General features: G+C 39.2%; 1 protein-coding gene across 1 annotated transcript in view; it reads right to left on the bottom strand.

The window, feature by feature from the left end:
* Window positions 1–15,177, bottom strand: part of LOC120861095 (glutamate-rich protein 3-like) — a 125,303-nt gene that overhangs the window by 39,750 nt on the left and 70,376 nt on the right. The window contains exons 9-10 of the mRNA XM_040236757.1: window positions 10,138–10,324; window positions 254–555 (exon numbers count right to left, since the gene is read on the bottom strand). Coding sequence (XP_040092691.1) covers window positions 254–555; window positions 10,138–10,324 — 489 coding nt within the window. The remainder of the gene's footprint in view (window positions 1–253; window positions 556–10,137; window positions 10,325–15,177) is intronic.

Below are 15,177 nucleotides of genomic sequence, written 5' to 3'. Positions count from 1 at the left end.
AGCCCAACTCAACCAGGGAAGCCCAACTCAACCAGGGAAGCCCAACTCAACCAGGGAAGCCCAGCTCACATAGTACTCCTCGCAGAACAGTGGAGGAAGGTGATCAGGGAGAGTCCTCCTGGCAACAGAGTTGCATGAGGATCAAAACTGAGTAACAACATTTAATGGATATTTTTGCAAATTTTCATAATTACATTCTAAAGACTTCAACAAAACAACAGCAACAACAAAAGAAAACAGTGCCATGCATTACCGTATTTAAATATGTTTTCTTGGTCATCTTCCCAGACATCTTGCCCTGGTTTTTCTTTACATTCCATTTCTTCCACAGCAGTTCTCACTTCACTGAGCCCTGTGTGTAGTTCTTGAGCTGAAACAATGACTGAAGCTGAGGCTTTGCTCCCCTCCATCTCTCTCCTTCTTGGTATCAGGTACTCTCTATCCTTCCTCAGTTTCCCCTCACCTTTCTTCTGTCCCTCTTTTTTCTCAGTGTTCTTTTCTTTCCTGGGTTTTGGAGAAGTTGATTTTTTGTCAAGGCCCATTGCAATAATGCACCTAGGAAAAACATTAACATAAAGTGTGATTAATCTTTATGCACAGCAGAACCGCAAAGATCTTTAAACTACTTCTTTTACCCCAGTAAGAAATGTTACAAGAAACATATTTATCATAGTGTACATAGTTAATTACAAATTAACTACTTTTTCCTTATTAATATAACAATCTTGTAAGTAAACACAAAAAAATTCTTAGTTTTACCTACAATAATAAACAAGAAAAGGAAGTAACTTAATAACTACAAATTATAGTCTCAAACTAAGCTTTGTGCCTTAAAGTATATTTTTGGCTCTATAACAGAGTCAGGTAGAGAGACAGACAGACAGATATTTAAGTCTTTAAATTAGAATTATGTGATAAATGGACATTCAGGTTTATCAGTAGGAGGAAGCTGAGATAAAAGTTATCAGAAGACGTCATTCAGTCTTTGATAATTTATATTCCAACATCACAATAAAAAAAAAGACATATATAAAGTTGAATCTAAATAATTAATTTTTTTTTTAAGAAACACAGTCAAATATTTTTGCACCCTTTAAAGTACTCTTGCCTGGAAAATCCCATGGACGGAGGAGCCTGGTAGGCTGCAGTCCATGGGGTTGCTAAGAGTTGGACACGACTGAGCGGCTTCACTTTCACTTTTCACTTTCATGCATTGGAGAAGGAAATGGCAACCCACTCCAGTGTTCTTGCCTGGAGAATCCCAGGGACAGAGGAGCCTGGTAGGAGGTCATCTATGGGGCCGCACAGAGTCGGACACGACTGAAGCGACTTAGCAGCAGCAGCAGCAGCAAACAAATACTTCAGGAGCCTGAATGTTTATTGTAATAGAACTGTCATCATTACTTTTAGAATGGTCTTTTGAAGCCTGTGGGCTTCCCTGGTGGCTCAGACAATAAAGAATCTGCCTGCAAACCAGGAGACCTGGGTTCTGATCCCTGGGTCAGGAAGATCCTCTGGAGAAGGGAATTGTAACCCACTCCAGTATTCTTGCCTAGAGAATTCCATGGACAGAGGAGCCTGGTAGGCTATAGTCCATGGGGTTGCAAAGAGATACAATTGAGCAACCAACACATAACAACTTTGAAACCTGTACCACAATCTTTTGTTGGCTTTTTGTTTGCAATAAGTTTTTGTGTTTTGAAAATGGCAGTGATCTTTAGAGGTCATATGGTAATTCAAATTCAAATCTGGTGAGCAAGCAGAATATATGAATGTATTAAGACATTAAAAAATATTTTAAAAAATCAGTTATAAAAAAGTTAAGATCAATAAATTCTTCTATAGTTTTTTCCTGTTTCTCAAGATAATATCAAAATAGGAATTGTAATTATGATAATATACATTAATAAATATGATGAATATGATAACAATAAAAGTATCAAGCGCTCCTTCTGTGCCAATCTCTTTGCTAGGTACTTTGTATACATGATCTTATTGGATACATTCCCCTACAGACCAATTAAGAATTATCATCATCACTTTACAAATGAGGAAACTGAGGCTTTAAGGGTTCCATGACTTGCCCAGGTTCACCCAGCAGGTCAGTGATGAAACTGGATTTCAGCTCATGACTATTAGACTCCATCACCTCACACTGAAGTACACCCATATTAAAAAATTACACCTACAGTCTTCTCAGATAACTGCTTACACAGACAAATGTCACACATCTGGGCTTACCACCACGGCAAGTGCTCACACTCTCACCAGAGACTAACACAACGTGGAGGAGTTTTTACCAAGGCCTAGAGACAATCTGTAACCCGAAACAGGTGCCTGGTAGTTACTGGTCTACCTATTCCTCCTCTAGGAACTTTACCCAGTTCTTTCTCTCCATGTCACAAAACTCTTGGTGAACTGAGCCAGTTAGAGTGGGATTAGAATGTAGTCAAGACTTGTCAGTCCAGGAAGAATTGAAACAATATGTAAAAATCTGAAAATCATCTCCGTGTGAATCAAAACTAATGGCAATCTCTTCAAATGAAGATCACACTAAACTTCAGCCATCCCTAGACTAGCAGCAGCAAACATGAGGGCTTAGTTAATCACTTATCCTTTCACTATCTCCCCATAAAATAAGGCTAAATGGATAGGCACTCAAAGTAACTATCAGGGGCTGTGAAAAATGGGGTAATAAGAACACACTTACCTCACCCATATTAGCATGATAAAGTATTTCTCAACTATAATGATGATATACTTAGCACATTGCTTTCCTTGGAATAAAGGTGTCATGAATCTTCAAAGACTATGATTACTACCATTGCCTTCTGTTCACGCTGTTCTTCCCTTATCAATGGCAACACCAAATCCATTGATTTGGAGCCTCTGATATGCTGTTACTTTTAGTTTATGTTGTGACTGGGTAGAGGCTTTGATGCCTCCCTACTGCCTGTGCAGACGTTTTATGGCCCATCTGCTTAAGGGAATTAGACAAACAAAGTGGGTAACATCTGTGCTCTCCTCGTCACTGACTACCTATTTGACTTCTGAGTATAATTTGAGGTGTTGATTCTGATTACTGAAGCTCAAAGCAGTATGCATTCTACTTGGTTAGGCAATTTTTCTTCCTGTGTTTCACTTTAGCAACTGAAAATAACTACCATGCCTCTTCAAAGAGGTCCCATGATTGAGGGATGGGTAACAGTGTGGAACCTCCACACTTTGGTAATGAACACTGCTGAACTTTTGTTTTCTAAGGACCTCAAAACAGGTATTCCAAATCACTTATTAAAAATAGAACTCCCTATTGTTTTAGTTGCCCTTCTTTTCATAATAAAAGTTCAAGGAACCAGTATTTTTTAAATGAATTAAAATGAACTTCATTTTAAACAAACTGGGGGAAGGAAAGCACATCTCTCAAAATAACTAAAGAAAGGTATTATTACGGGTGTGACAAAAGTTACAGATTATCAGTGATATCAGTCTCCTGAGGGATAGTTTTAACTTTTACTGGAGTTCTGCAGTGTTGGTGCTTCTGGAATAAACAAAGTCACCTCAAGTAGAGCAGAACCAAACAAGCAAGGCTGTAGCCCTCACTGGTCCATCCCTGCCCCATTTAAACCAATCTGCATTGAATTGACTTTCACCTGAGCTGCAGTAGGGACACATCTAATGACACCACATGTTCTACTTGGGACATTCACATATTTCATTCGGAGAAATGATTATGAAGCTAACAAAACATTGAAAACCAATGTCCTATAAGAACTGTGCATTTTAGTTGAGGGTCAAGAGTTACCTGGAGTAACAGGCAAATTCAGCCTTGGAGTACAAAACAAAGCAGGTCAAAGGCTAACAGAGTTTTGCCAAAAGAAAGCACTGGTCATAGCAAACACCCTCTTCCAACAACACAAGAGAAGACTGTACACGTGGACATCATCAGATGGTCAATACTGAAATCAGAATGATTATCTTCTTTGCAGCAAAAGATGGAGAAGCTCTACACAGTAAGCAAAAATAAGACTGGGAGCTAACTGTGGCTCAGATCATGAACTCCTTACTGCCAAATTCAGACTTAAATTGACAAAAGTAGGGAAAACCACTAGACCATTCAGGTATGACCTAAATCAAATCCCTTACAATTATATGGTGGAAGTGACAAATAGATTCAAGGGATTAGATCTGAGAGAGAGAATGCCTGAAGAACTATGGATGGAGGTTTGTGACATTGTACAAGAGGCAGTGATCAAAACCATCCCCAAGAAAAAGAAATGCAAAAAGGCAAAATGGTTGTCTGACAAGGCCTTACAAATAGCTGAGAAAAGAAGATGCAAAAGGCAAAGGAGCAAAGGAAAGACATACCCATTTGAATGCAGAGTTCCAAAGAATACCAAGAAGAGATGAGAAAGCCTTCCTCAGCAATCAATGCAAAGAAATAGAGGAAAACAATAGAATGGGAAAGCCTAGAAATCTCTTCAAGAAAATTAGAGATATCAGGGAACATGTCATGTAAATATGGGCACAATAAAGGACAGAAATCTTATGGACCTAACAGAAGCAGAAGATATAAAGAGGCAGCAAGAATACACAGTTCAGTTCAGTTCAGTTCAGTTCAGTTCAGTCACTCAGTCGTGTCTGACTCTTTGAGACCCCATGAACTGCAGCACCCCAGGCCTCCCTGTTCATCACCAACTCCCGGAGGTCACTCAGACTCACGTCCATCGAGTCCGTGATGCCATCCAGCCATCTCATCCTCTGTCGTCCCCTTCTCCTCCTGCCCCCAATCCCTCCCAGCATCAGCGTCTTTTCAGATGAGTCAACTCTTCACATGAGGTGGCCAAAGTACTGGAGTTTCAGCTTTAGCATCATTCCTTCCAAAGAAATTCCAGGGCTGATCTCCTTCAGAATGGACTGGTTGGATCTCCTTGCAGTCCAAGGGACTCTCAAGAGTCTTCTCCAATACCACAGTTCAAAAGCATCAGTTCTTCGGCGCTCAGCCTTCTTCACAGTCCAACTCTCACATCCATACATGACCACTGGAAAAACCATAGCCTTGACTAGACGGACCTTAGTCGGCAAAGTAATGTCTCTGCTTTTGAATATGCTGTCCAGGTTGGTCATAACTTTTCTGCCAAGGAGTAAGCGTCTTTTAATTTCATGGCTGCAGTCACGATCTGCAGTGACAAGAACTATGCAAAAAAGATCTTCAACCCAGATAACCACTCACCTAGAGCCAGACATCCTGGAGTCTGAAGTCCAGTGGACCTTAGGAAGCATCACTATGAACAAAGTTAGTGGAGGTTACAGAATTCCACTTGAGCTACTTCAAATCCTAAAAGATGATGCTGTGAAAGTGCTGCACTCAATATGCCAGCAAATTTGGAAAACTCAGCAGTGGCCACAAGGCTCGAAAAGGTCTGTTTTCATTCTACTCCCAAAGACAATGCCAAAGAATGCTCAAACTTCTGCACAATTGCACTCATCTCACACGCTAGCAAAGTAATGCTCAAAATTCTCCAAGACAGGCTTCAACAGTGTGTGAACCGTGAATGTTCCAGATGTTCAAGCTAGATTTAGAAAGGCAGAGGAACCAGAGATCAAATTGCCAACATCATCGAAAAAGCAAGAGAGTTCCAGAAAAACATCTACTTCTGCTTTATTGACTATGCCAAAGCCTTTGACTGTGTAGATCACAACAAACTATGGAAAATTCTGAAAGAGATGGGAATACCAGACCACCTGACCTACCTCCTGAGAAATCTGTATGCAGGTCAAGAAGCAACAGTTGGAGCTGGACATGGAACAATATACTTTTCCAAATTGGGAAAGGAGTATATCAAGGTTGTATATTGTCACCCTGCTTATTTAACTTATATGCAGAGTACATCATAAAAAATGCTGGGCTGGATGAAGCACAAGCTGCAATCAAGATTGCAGGAAGAAATATCAATAAGCTCAGATATGCAGATGACAACACCCTTATGGCAGAAAGCGAAGAATTAAAGAACCTGTTGATGAAAGTGAAAGAGGAAAGTAAAAAAGTTGGCTTAAAACTCAACATTCAGAAAACTAAGATCATGGAATCTGGCCCCATCACTTCAAGGTAAATAGATGCATAAACATGGAAACAGTGAAAGACTATTTTTTTGGTCTCCAAAATCTGCAGATGGTGACTGCAGCCATGAAATTAAAAGATGCTTGCTCTTTGGAAGAAAAGCTATGACCAACCTAGACATCATATTAAAAAGCAGAGATATTTCTTCACCAACAAAGGTACATCTAGTCAAAGCCATGGTTTTTCCAGTAGTCATGTATGGATGTGAGAGTTAATGAAAGCTGAGCGCCAAAGAATTGATCCTTTTGAACTGTGGTGTTGGAGAAGACTTTTGAGAGTCTTTTGGACAGCTAGTAGATTCAACCAGTCCATCCTAAAGGAATCAGCCCTGAATATTCATTGGAAGGACTGATGCTGAAGCTGAAACTCCAATACTTTGGCCACCTGATGTGAAGAACTGACTCATTTGAAAAGACCCTGATGCTGGGAAAGATTGAAGGTGGGAGGAGAAGGGGACAAAAGAGGATGAGATGGTTGAATGGCATCACTGACACGATGGACATGAATTTGACTAGGCTCCAGGAATTGGTGATGAACAGGGAAGCCTAACCTGCTGCAGTCCATGGGATCACAGAGTTGGACACGACGGAGTGACTGAACTGACTGACTGAATAGACTTTACTTGTAAATATCAAAACTATTTTATTTGTTGACGTTGTTCAGTCGCTAAGTTGTTTCTGATTCTTTGAGACCTGATGGACTGCAGCATGCCAGGCTCCTCTATTCTTCACTATCTCCCGGAGTTTGCTCAGATTCATGTCCATTGAGCCAACGATGTTTTCTAACCATTTTATCCTCTGCCATGCCCTTCTCCTTTTGCCTTCAATCTTTTCCAGCTTGAACATTTCAAAGAAAGAAGCTAGAGGAAACCAAGTGAAATCATATAAAGAATTGTATAAATGCTCGTAAGAATTGAATGGGAGAGTAGATGCCATCAATCAGATTTTGGTGCTGATTATTAAACCTCCATAGAAAGTGTTTAGGACCAAACATTTTATAGCTTGGATTTATACAGCAATTCCCAGTGAGTGCTATGTGTTCACACATGCGTGATTGTGTGCGAACTCATTAGCTTTCCTGTGAGTTAAACAGAAATGTGTTAAATGACTTGCCCACAAATATGGAAAATGTATATTTGACTTGGAACAGAAAAGCAACTGCAGGTATGTCCTAAGTACACCTCAGCATTCCTACTATTTGCCCTAAACCACTCACTGTGCCACTTGTACCTCTTCTCTCACCTATAATTTCCAGATTCTTCCTCCCTTAGCCTTAACGTCGGCTCATAAATTGTTTGACCAAAAAATAGAAAGAATCAGCAGAGAACTTCCAGGTGGTCCAAAAACATCCACCAATTTACATCTCTCTCTGCCCTACAGCCATCTTTCTTCGTGTTACTTTCTCTAAGGCTAATACCTTCTTTTGAGCCCCAGATCCCATCTCTTCTCATCTACTGAAGCACTAAATATCTCCCTCTATATCATGCCTGATCAATGCTTTCCTTTCCTCAGGTATTAATCCCATCTATCAGCTTTTAACCATATCATAACATCTCCAATCTTAAAAAATAATAAGCCCCTCTTGGGCCCCTGCATCCTCCCTCCTGGCTGCCACCCAATTCCATCCTGCAGAGCAAAACTCTTTAATAAGAGCTGTCTATAATCTCTGGCCTCAGCTCTTCTCCAATTGTGTATTAAACCCACTCCAATCAAACGTGCATTCCTCCCACTCCCTTATAGCAACTTGTGTCAAGATCACCAATAACCAACACATTACCAAACCATGCTCAATCCAGAGTCTTCACTTTGCTTCACCTAGCCACACCTTGGACCCAGTTGATCATGCCTAATTCTTTAAACATTTTGTTCATTTCCAGGACATTGCTTTCTCTAGGTTCTCTGTCTAATCATTGACCTTCCTTCCCTAGGCTTTTTTCCTGGTTTCTCTTTATCTTCCTTCCCTTTGAATGAAAGTGACAAGAGCTCATTACTCAGACATATTCTCTTCTGCCTTTCATTCTTAAGCAGATTTATCCCATCTTATGACTTTAAATGCCATCCATATGTAAACCATTCTCAAATTTATATCTCCAGGCTGGACATCTCACCAGACACCAGATTAACTGATCCAACTACTTATTCAACATTTCTACTTGACTCCACCTCAGTGTATCTAAAACCAAAATGCCTTCCTTCCATTCCCAAACCTACATTTTCCAGTCTTTCCTGTGTTAACTGGGCATCTTTCGAGTTGTTCAGGCTAGAAACTTTTCAATCACTCTGACTCAGCCCTTTATCTCATACCCTGCATCCAATCCATCAATAAATCCTATAAACCCTACCTTCAAAATTCATCTAGAACCTAATTTCTTATAACTCTTTCCACCATTCTCTTGCCTCTAGATTAAAGTAGTTTCCACCATTTCTCTACCCTCCCTAGTTTATTTTTTCCATAAGAGCTACTGTCAGATCATGACAAGCCATTGCTCAAAGCCTACCTTAGAGGCTTCCCATCCCCCTCAGAATAAAAGTCAAAGTCTTTGCAGTGACCATAGGACTCTGCATGACTTGACCCCACTGTCTCTTTGACCTCATCTTCTATCACTGTCCCATTCCTCATTTGTGCTCTGACCACACCAAGCATAATCCTATCTCACACACTTGGCCTATGCTTTTCCTCTACCTGAAAACCTATTTTAAAAAAGGGAACATTTTTTTCTGGTTTCTGCTTGAAAGACATCAGAGAGGCCTTTATTATTCATCCTACATAATAGAATACAGCCTTCTGACCCTTTTACCCCTTACCATTCCTTTTATCTCCCTTACCTTATCTTGTGTTTATCACGTTTATTACCATCTCATATATATTAAAAGAAGACAGAGCACCAAGAATTGCTGCCTTCGAAGAACTGTAGTGCTGGAGAAGACTCCTTGGACAGCAAGGAGATCAAACCAGTTGATCTTAAAGGAAATCAACCCTGAATATTCTTAAAATCAGTCCTTGAAAGGACTGATGCTGAAGCTGAAGTTCCACTATTTTGGTCACCTGATGCAAACAGCTGACTCATTGGAAAAGTCCCTGATTCAGGGAAAGAGTGAGGGCAGAAGGAGAAGTGGGCATCAGAGGATGAGATGACTGGATGGCATCACCAATGCAATGGACATGAACTTGGGTAAACTCCAGGAGATGGTGAGGGACAGAGAGGCCTGGCATGCTGTAGTCCATGGTGTCACAGAGAGTCAGACAAGACTGGATGACTGAATAACATACATTAATTGGTTGGTGTACTATTGGTATATTGGCATTGATTTATTGGTATATTACTTGCACTTCCCCAATCAGAAGGTGCTCCATGGGTCAGATTCTTTGGTTGGTTTACTCCCATGTTCTATCTTGGCACAGAATCAATTAATTCTCCATGAGTATTTTCAGGAGAAAGTTAAACAAAGCCTGCAAGAAAATGTACTGATCTCAAATAGAATGTCCAATATGAAGACTGATAAATACTAGTCAGAACTGACCTGTTTACATGTATTTTTTTACACCTGAGACTGAAACTAGTGGCATGAAAGTGATCATTGGGCTACATAATAATGCAGGCATAACTCTAATATACATAACCTATAATATCCAATTGTATAAGCTGGATGCTTGACACTTGCTCTGGAGCTCAACCCAAAATCAATTACTACAAGGAATGAGGTGGGAAAAAACCTCCCTCTTTCCTTTTAGAAACAGAACTTAAGCATCACGAGGAAAGGAAGAGTTAGAAAAGAAATAGAACTTGAAACACCACCAGCTTTTATCCCCACTATATAATACAACTGAAAATCTACTTTTCATCTTATAATTTTAAATACAACACACAGGATTGTGATAAACAACCTTAACCCTAGATATTTTAGGCTCATCTACATTAATATGATTCTTAACAAAGTGCTGAGAAATACATCAGTAAAAGCATACAAAGGAGCATGTAGCAAAACTTGCCCTCTACCAAAGGACATTTGTTTCCATACTTGTAACAAGGAGATGATCTCTCGACACACACAAACCCGAAGTAGCCTCGTTTGCCTCCAAGTCTGGAACCTTTTCGATGCTTATATTCACAGCAGGAGCTTAACCTGTTCACTTGTATCCCATTCAGGAAAAAGGTGAGGCTGAAGGGGAAACCTTGGTGCCTTTTGGAAATAAACTGAAAGGTCTCTGGAATTTAAAAAGGAAATACATTAGTGAAAGCAAATGACCTTGAACTAATGTGTTCTAAATCACATTTTTCTGGTAGATAAGTACAATATTATTTTCTAGATCTCCTTTTTTTTTTTTACTTGAGGACAATTTTTAATCACAAAAACACATTCTATTACATATACATAGTATAACAAATACTCCAAGGTATTATAAAACTCTTTGACTTATAATAAAATAATAAAACCTAAAATTATATGAACACTTAATATGGCCAGACATTACGCTTGATTACTTTGGATGTATTATTTCTAGACAACCATATGAAGTGTAGATACTACCATCATTAGTTTCTATAATGCAGAAATTTAAGTTTAGATGGATTCAGTAATTTAGCCAAGATCACACAGTAAGTGGGAGAGTCAGTGTTTGAATCCAAACATCTCTCTGGACTCCACATCTCTATGTTGCTATGCTATCTACCAATAAAGCACATAATGAGAGGTGACTATGAGCTCAGTAATGCTTCTATATGACTATCTTTTAATTCAGTAGTGTTTTTAAATAAAGCGGTGACTCAAAACATCCTGATACATATATGGATGAGGCAGAATCATTCTGTCTTTAGTCCATTCTCAGTTCTGCCTAGATTTGAGATCCCTTCTTGGTCCCCTACCCACCTAAAAGTCTCACCAATAAATTAAGAACCACTGCTTGTAATTAACAGGTTTTAATCATTCCATGTCTCCATAATGCTCTTTGAAGAAGCCTCACCCTAGACATTCCAAAACCCAATTCTCCAGGCAAGAATACCAGAGTGGGATGTCATTTCCTCCTCCAGGGGATTTTCCCAACCCAGGGATCAAACCCACATCTCTTGTGTCTCCTCCATTGGCAGGTAGATTCTTTACCATTAGAACTACCTGGAAGCCCTCTAGCAGGGAAGAACATGCCATAAGTAAACTGCAGTTTCACTGTCAGTGGAGGATGACTTGATTTGGGGAAAAAAAAAAAAAACTAAAAAACTTTGGTCAGTGGCATTATGAGTAATAATCTACAATCTCAGAAGCAAATTAACAGGGAAGGTCAGAGGTTCTTCTAACCATGAGATTGTAGTTCTAATTAGAGCAAGCAACAGCTCAGCAGACTAGCCAGAAATTTAACAAGGAGACACAGGCAATAAGGTAGTCACAGACACATTCAATAAGCTTCCACACATCCCCAGCTAACTGGAAGCAGCATGGATTGAAGTAGGCCCAACCTATTCACACATCCCTGTCCTACTGGGAGCTTACACCTGTGTACAAAGGAAATATGAGAGCCTGGTGGAAAATAAAAGTTGAAACAGACCTGAAAACTGTCTGAACTTTGAATGTACTCCTGAACCCACTATAGTGGATTGAATATTGCCCTCCAAAAATTCATGAATACTCAGAAGTTCAGAATGTGACTTTATTCTGAGATAGGGTCTTTGTAGATATAATCAGGGAAGGCTCAAGATGAGATTATCCAGAATTTGTTTTCTCCTAAATCCAATGACTGATGTCCTTATAAGAAGAGGAAAGGACACACACACACACACACACACACACACACACACACATGACATGTGAGGATAGAAGCACAGGTTGAAGTGATGGAGCTACATGCCATGAAACACCAAGGATTTTGCTAAGGATCACCAGATGTTGGAAGAGGCAAGGAAAGATTCTCCCCTTCAGCTTTTAGAGGGAGCATGGCCCTGCTAAGACCTTAATTTTAGACTTCTGGCCTCCAGAACCATGATAAATTTCTATTGTTTTAAGCCATCAAATTTAGGAGCACTTTCTATGTCAGCCCCAGGGAACGAATAAACCTACAAAGGGATTCATTGGCCGAAGACAGAGGGTATACTGGCTCAAAGTGTTTACTCTGACAAATCATTGGATGATCACTAAACTATGAAAATACAGAGACAAGCCTAACAGATTAGCCTTAAAAATATAAACAAAATTAAAAATAATCAGAGCAGAGACATTAATGGCTATATACCAAGGAAAGAGGGCATGAACTTCAGATTTGTTCTAGATAAGCTGCTAAACAACAACAAAACCAAGAATAACTTTCCAGAGGGAAAGTGGAATTCAGAATCCACAGCTGCTGTAATACATGATCTAAAATGTCGAGTTTTCAACAACAACAGAAAAACCTCAAAGATAAAAAGAAACTGGAAAGGGTGTGACCCATTCTCAGGAAGTGAAGGCCATCAAACCCACTCCTAGGACGTGGCTCGAGAGAAATGGCAACTGATGTTTACACAGAAATCTTGTCTTTGTATACTCATTACAGCATGATTTATAATAGTCCCAAACTGGGAAAAGTGCAAGTGAAGTGAAGTCGCTCAGTCATGTCCAACTCTTTCTGACCCCATGGACTGTAGCCTGTCCATGGTATTTTCCAGGCAAAAACCCAGGGATCGAACCCAGGTCTCATGCATTGCAGGCAGACTCTTTACTCTCTGAGCCATCAGGGAATCCCACCAGGGAAACAATACAAATGTCCACCAATTGGGTAAATGAATAAAATGTGGTAGATCCACAAAATAGAATATATTCAGTGCTATGAGAAGAGAGCAACTATTGATAAATGCTACAATGGATGACTCTCAAAAATACTATGCCTATGGCTGATTGATGTTGATGTATGGCAGAAACCAACACAATATTGTAAAGCAATTATCCTCCAGCTTCCCAAGTGTCTCAATGGTAAAGAATCCACCAGCCAATCAAGGAGACACAGGTTTGATCCCTGAGTCAGGAAGATCCCCTGGAGAAGGAAATGGCAACCCACTGCAGTATTCTTGCTGGGAAATCCCATGGACAGAGGAGCCTGGTGGGCTACAGTCTATAGCGTTGCAAAGAGTCAGACACAACTTAGTAGCTAAACAACAACAAAAAATAAAATTTTTAAATTTTTTAAAATTATATACAATAAGTTTAAAAACCCCATATGCTAACTGAAAGAAGCAAGATACAAAATCCTACCTATTGTATGATTTCATTTACAAGAGGTCCAGAGAAGGCAGACCTGTAGAACCTGAAAGCAAATCAGTGCTGCCCTGGGGCTGCCTATGAGAGTGAGGATTCATTGTCAAAGTGTGGGCACAAAGGAAAACAGTGATAATGACTGCACAGCCCTATAAAATTCCTAAATATCTGTGAATTGTCCACTTAACAGTGGATGAACTTTATGGAATGCAAGCTACACCTATTTTTAAATTTTTTTTTAATCAATATATAATAACAAGTTAAAAAAAAAAAACAGTTAACATAAGTCAAGGTACAATAAGATACTTTGGTTTTAGGTACAGACTAAGAACCATGACCAATGAAGAGAGAGGGATAAAATAGAATAGAAGTCAGCTGAGGAAACTTCACAACCTTAATCTGAATCTTAAAAGATGGGTAAGATCTGAATTTAAAATACAATTTTGAATTTAAAATTCTTTGTCCTGTTACAAAGAAAATAGCACAGGAAAAGATCAGATAACAGTGTGTGGTGGGGATGGGAGGAGGAGGCAGGGGGACCAGTGAAACAGCTCCCGTGTTTGTGAAGAAATAGTGAGGGATGCACAAATAGTTACAACATGATCAGGTTATGGAAACACAAGAAGATGGGGCAGAAAGGGGATTATAAGAGAGCCAGAAAAAAGTTACTTTGTTCTTCATATCCACATGAACCCAGGAGGCCAGAGTCTGCCTTATTTGAAGGATGAATGGTAAATAAAACTGCTGTGAAGAACAGAACTCTTTACAAGTAGCAAAAATATTCTGTGACTTCACAGGTGTACATAATACACAATCAATCTATGGCCTGATGTCTAAAATCAAACTGCAAGACATCATGAATCACTATGATAATAGATGCACTTGCTATGTTCCTAAATAATTGTATTGTTATGCTCATCCAAAAGCAAGACAAATTAACAAATGCCACATTTTTAATGAGTTTACTGCTCCAAGCATAATGCTAAAGGCCCTTTTTCTTAAAGCAGAAATCTTCTAAAAACCTATTCACATTTCACTGAATCACACAGCTTTGATTTGTAAAAGGGCAGATTCTTTTCAGTCCAGCTAAATTGCTAAGATTGCTGAACTATAAGTCAACTTGAAGCCACCCAACTTTTTCAGTTTTGAACAATTACTTTCTTAGCAATCAAGGGCAAGCTGAGATAAAATTATTGTATGGACAGGATTCAATTATTTAAGTCCCCATTCCATCCTATTATTTAAGATTGTCCAATGACATAACATAAAGTCAGTCCTAGGATCAATATGCATGCAAAATAACACTTAGCTGAGTAACACTCTCCAGTAACCTTTTGTAATCTTATCACACAGTGTATATCATCTCCCAGAAAATCCTTCAGCTGTCTTGTTCTTTTTTCAATTGTATGTACATTTTCTAACAGTCAAAAAGCCATTATATATGAATTCTGTTGAATAAAGTGTGATCCAAGACCCAGGGAAAGTTTCATTATGTTAATTCCAATTTGAGGCTATAGCTAATTTTAGAAATTCTAAATTAATAGTTGAAAATGACACTTTCAAAAAATAAGTGCAATCATTTATCATTACGGGTTTCATAGCCCTCATATTATGAAAATATTTGAAACCCTTTGCTACTGAGAATAGCTAACTGGGGCCAGATAGTATTTAAACTAAACAAGGGTCCTGAACCTAGAGGCAGAAAGGGGTGGAATCAGCTCTTAACCCTGGTCAGAACTGGGAGAGTGACCTTGGGGAGGTCTGTACCTCTGATGCCTCTCATTTTTCTCATCTACACAATAAAAGGAATGAATTCTCAAATGCTATGACATAATAAATTCTATT

The sequence above is a fragment of the Oryx dammah genome, unplaced genomic scaffold (assembly GCF_014754425.2).
Source record: "Oryx dammah isolate SB20612 unplaced genomic scaffold, SCBI_Odam_1.1 HiC_scaffold_11227, whole genome shotgun sequence".
Taxonomy (NCBI): domain Eukaryota; kingdom Metazoa; phylum Chordata; class Mammalia; order Artiodactyla; family Bovidae; genus Oryx; species Oryx dammah.
Note: the sequence above shows the minus strand (reverse complement) of the source record. Positions and strands in the feature narration are given on the sequence as shown.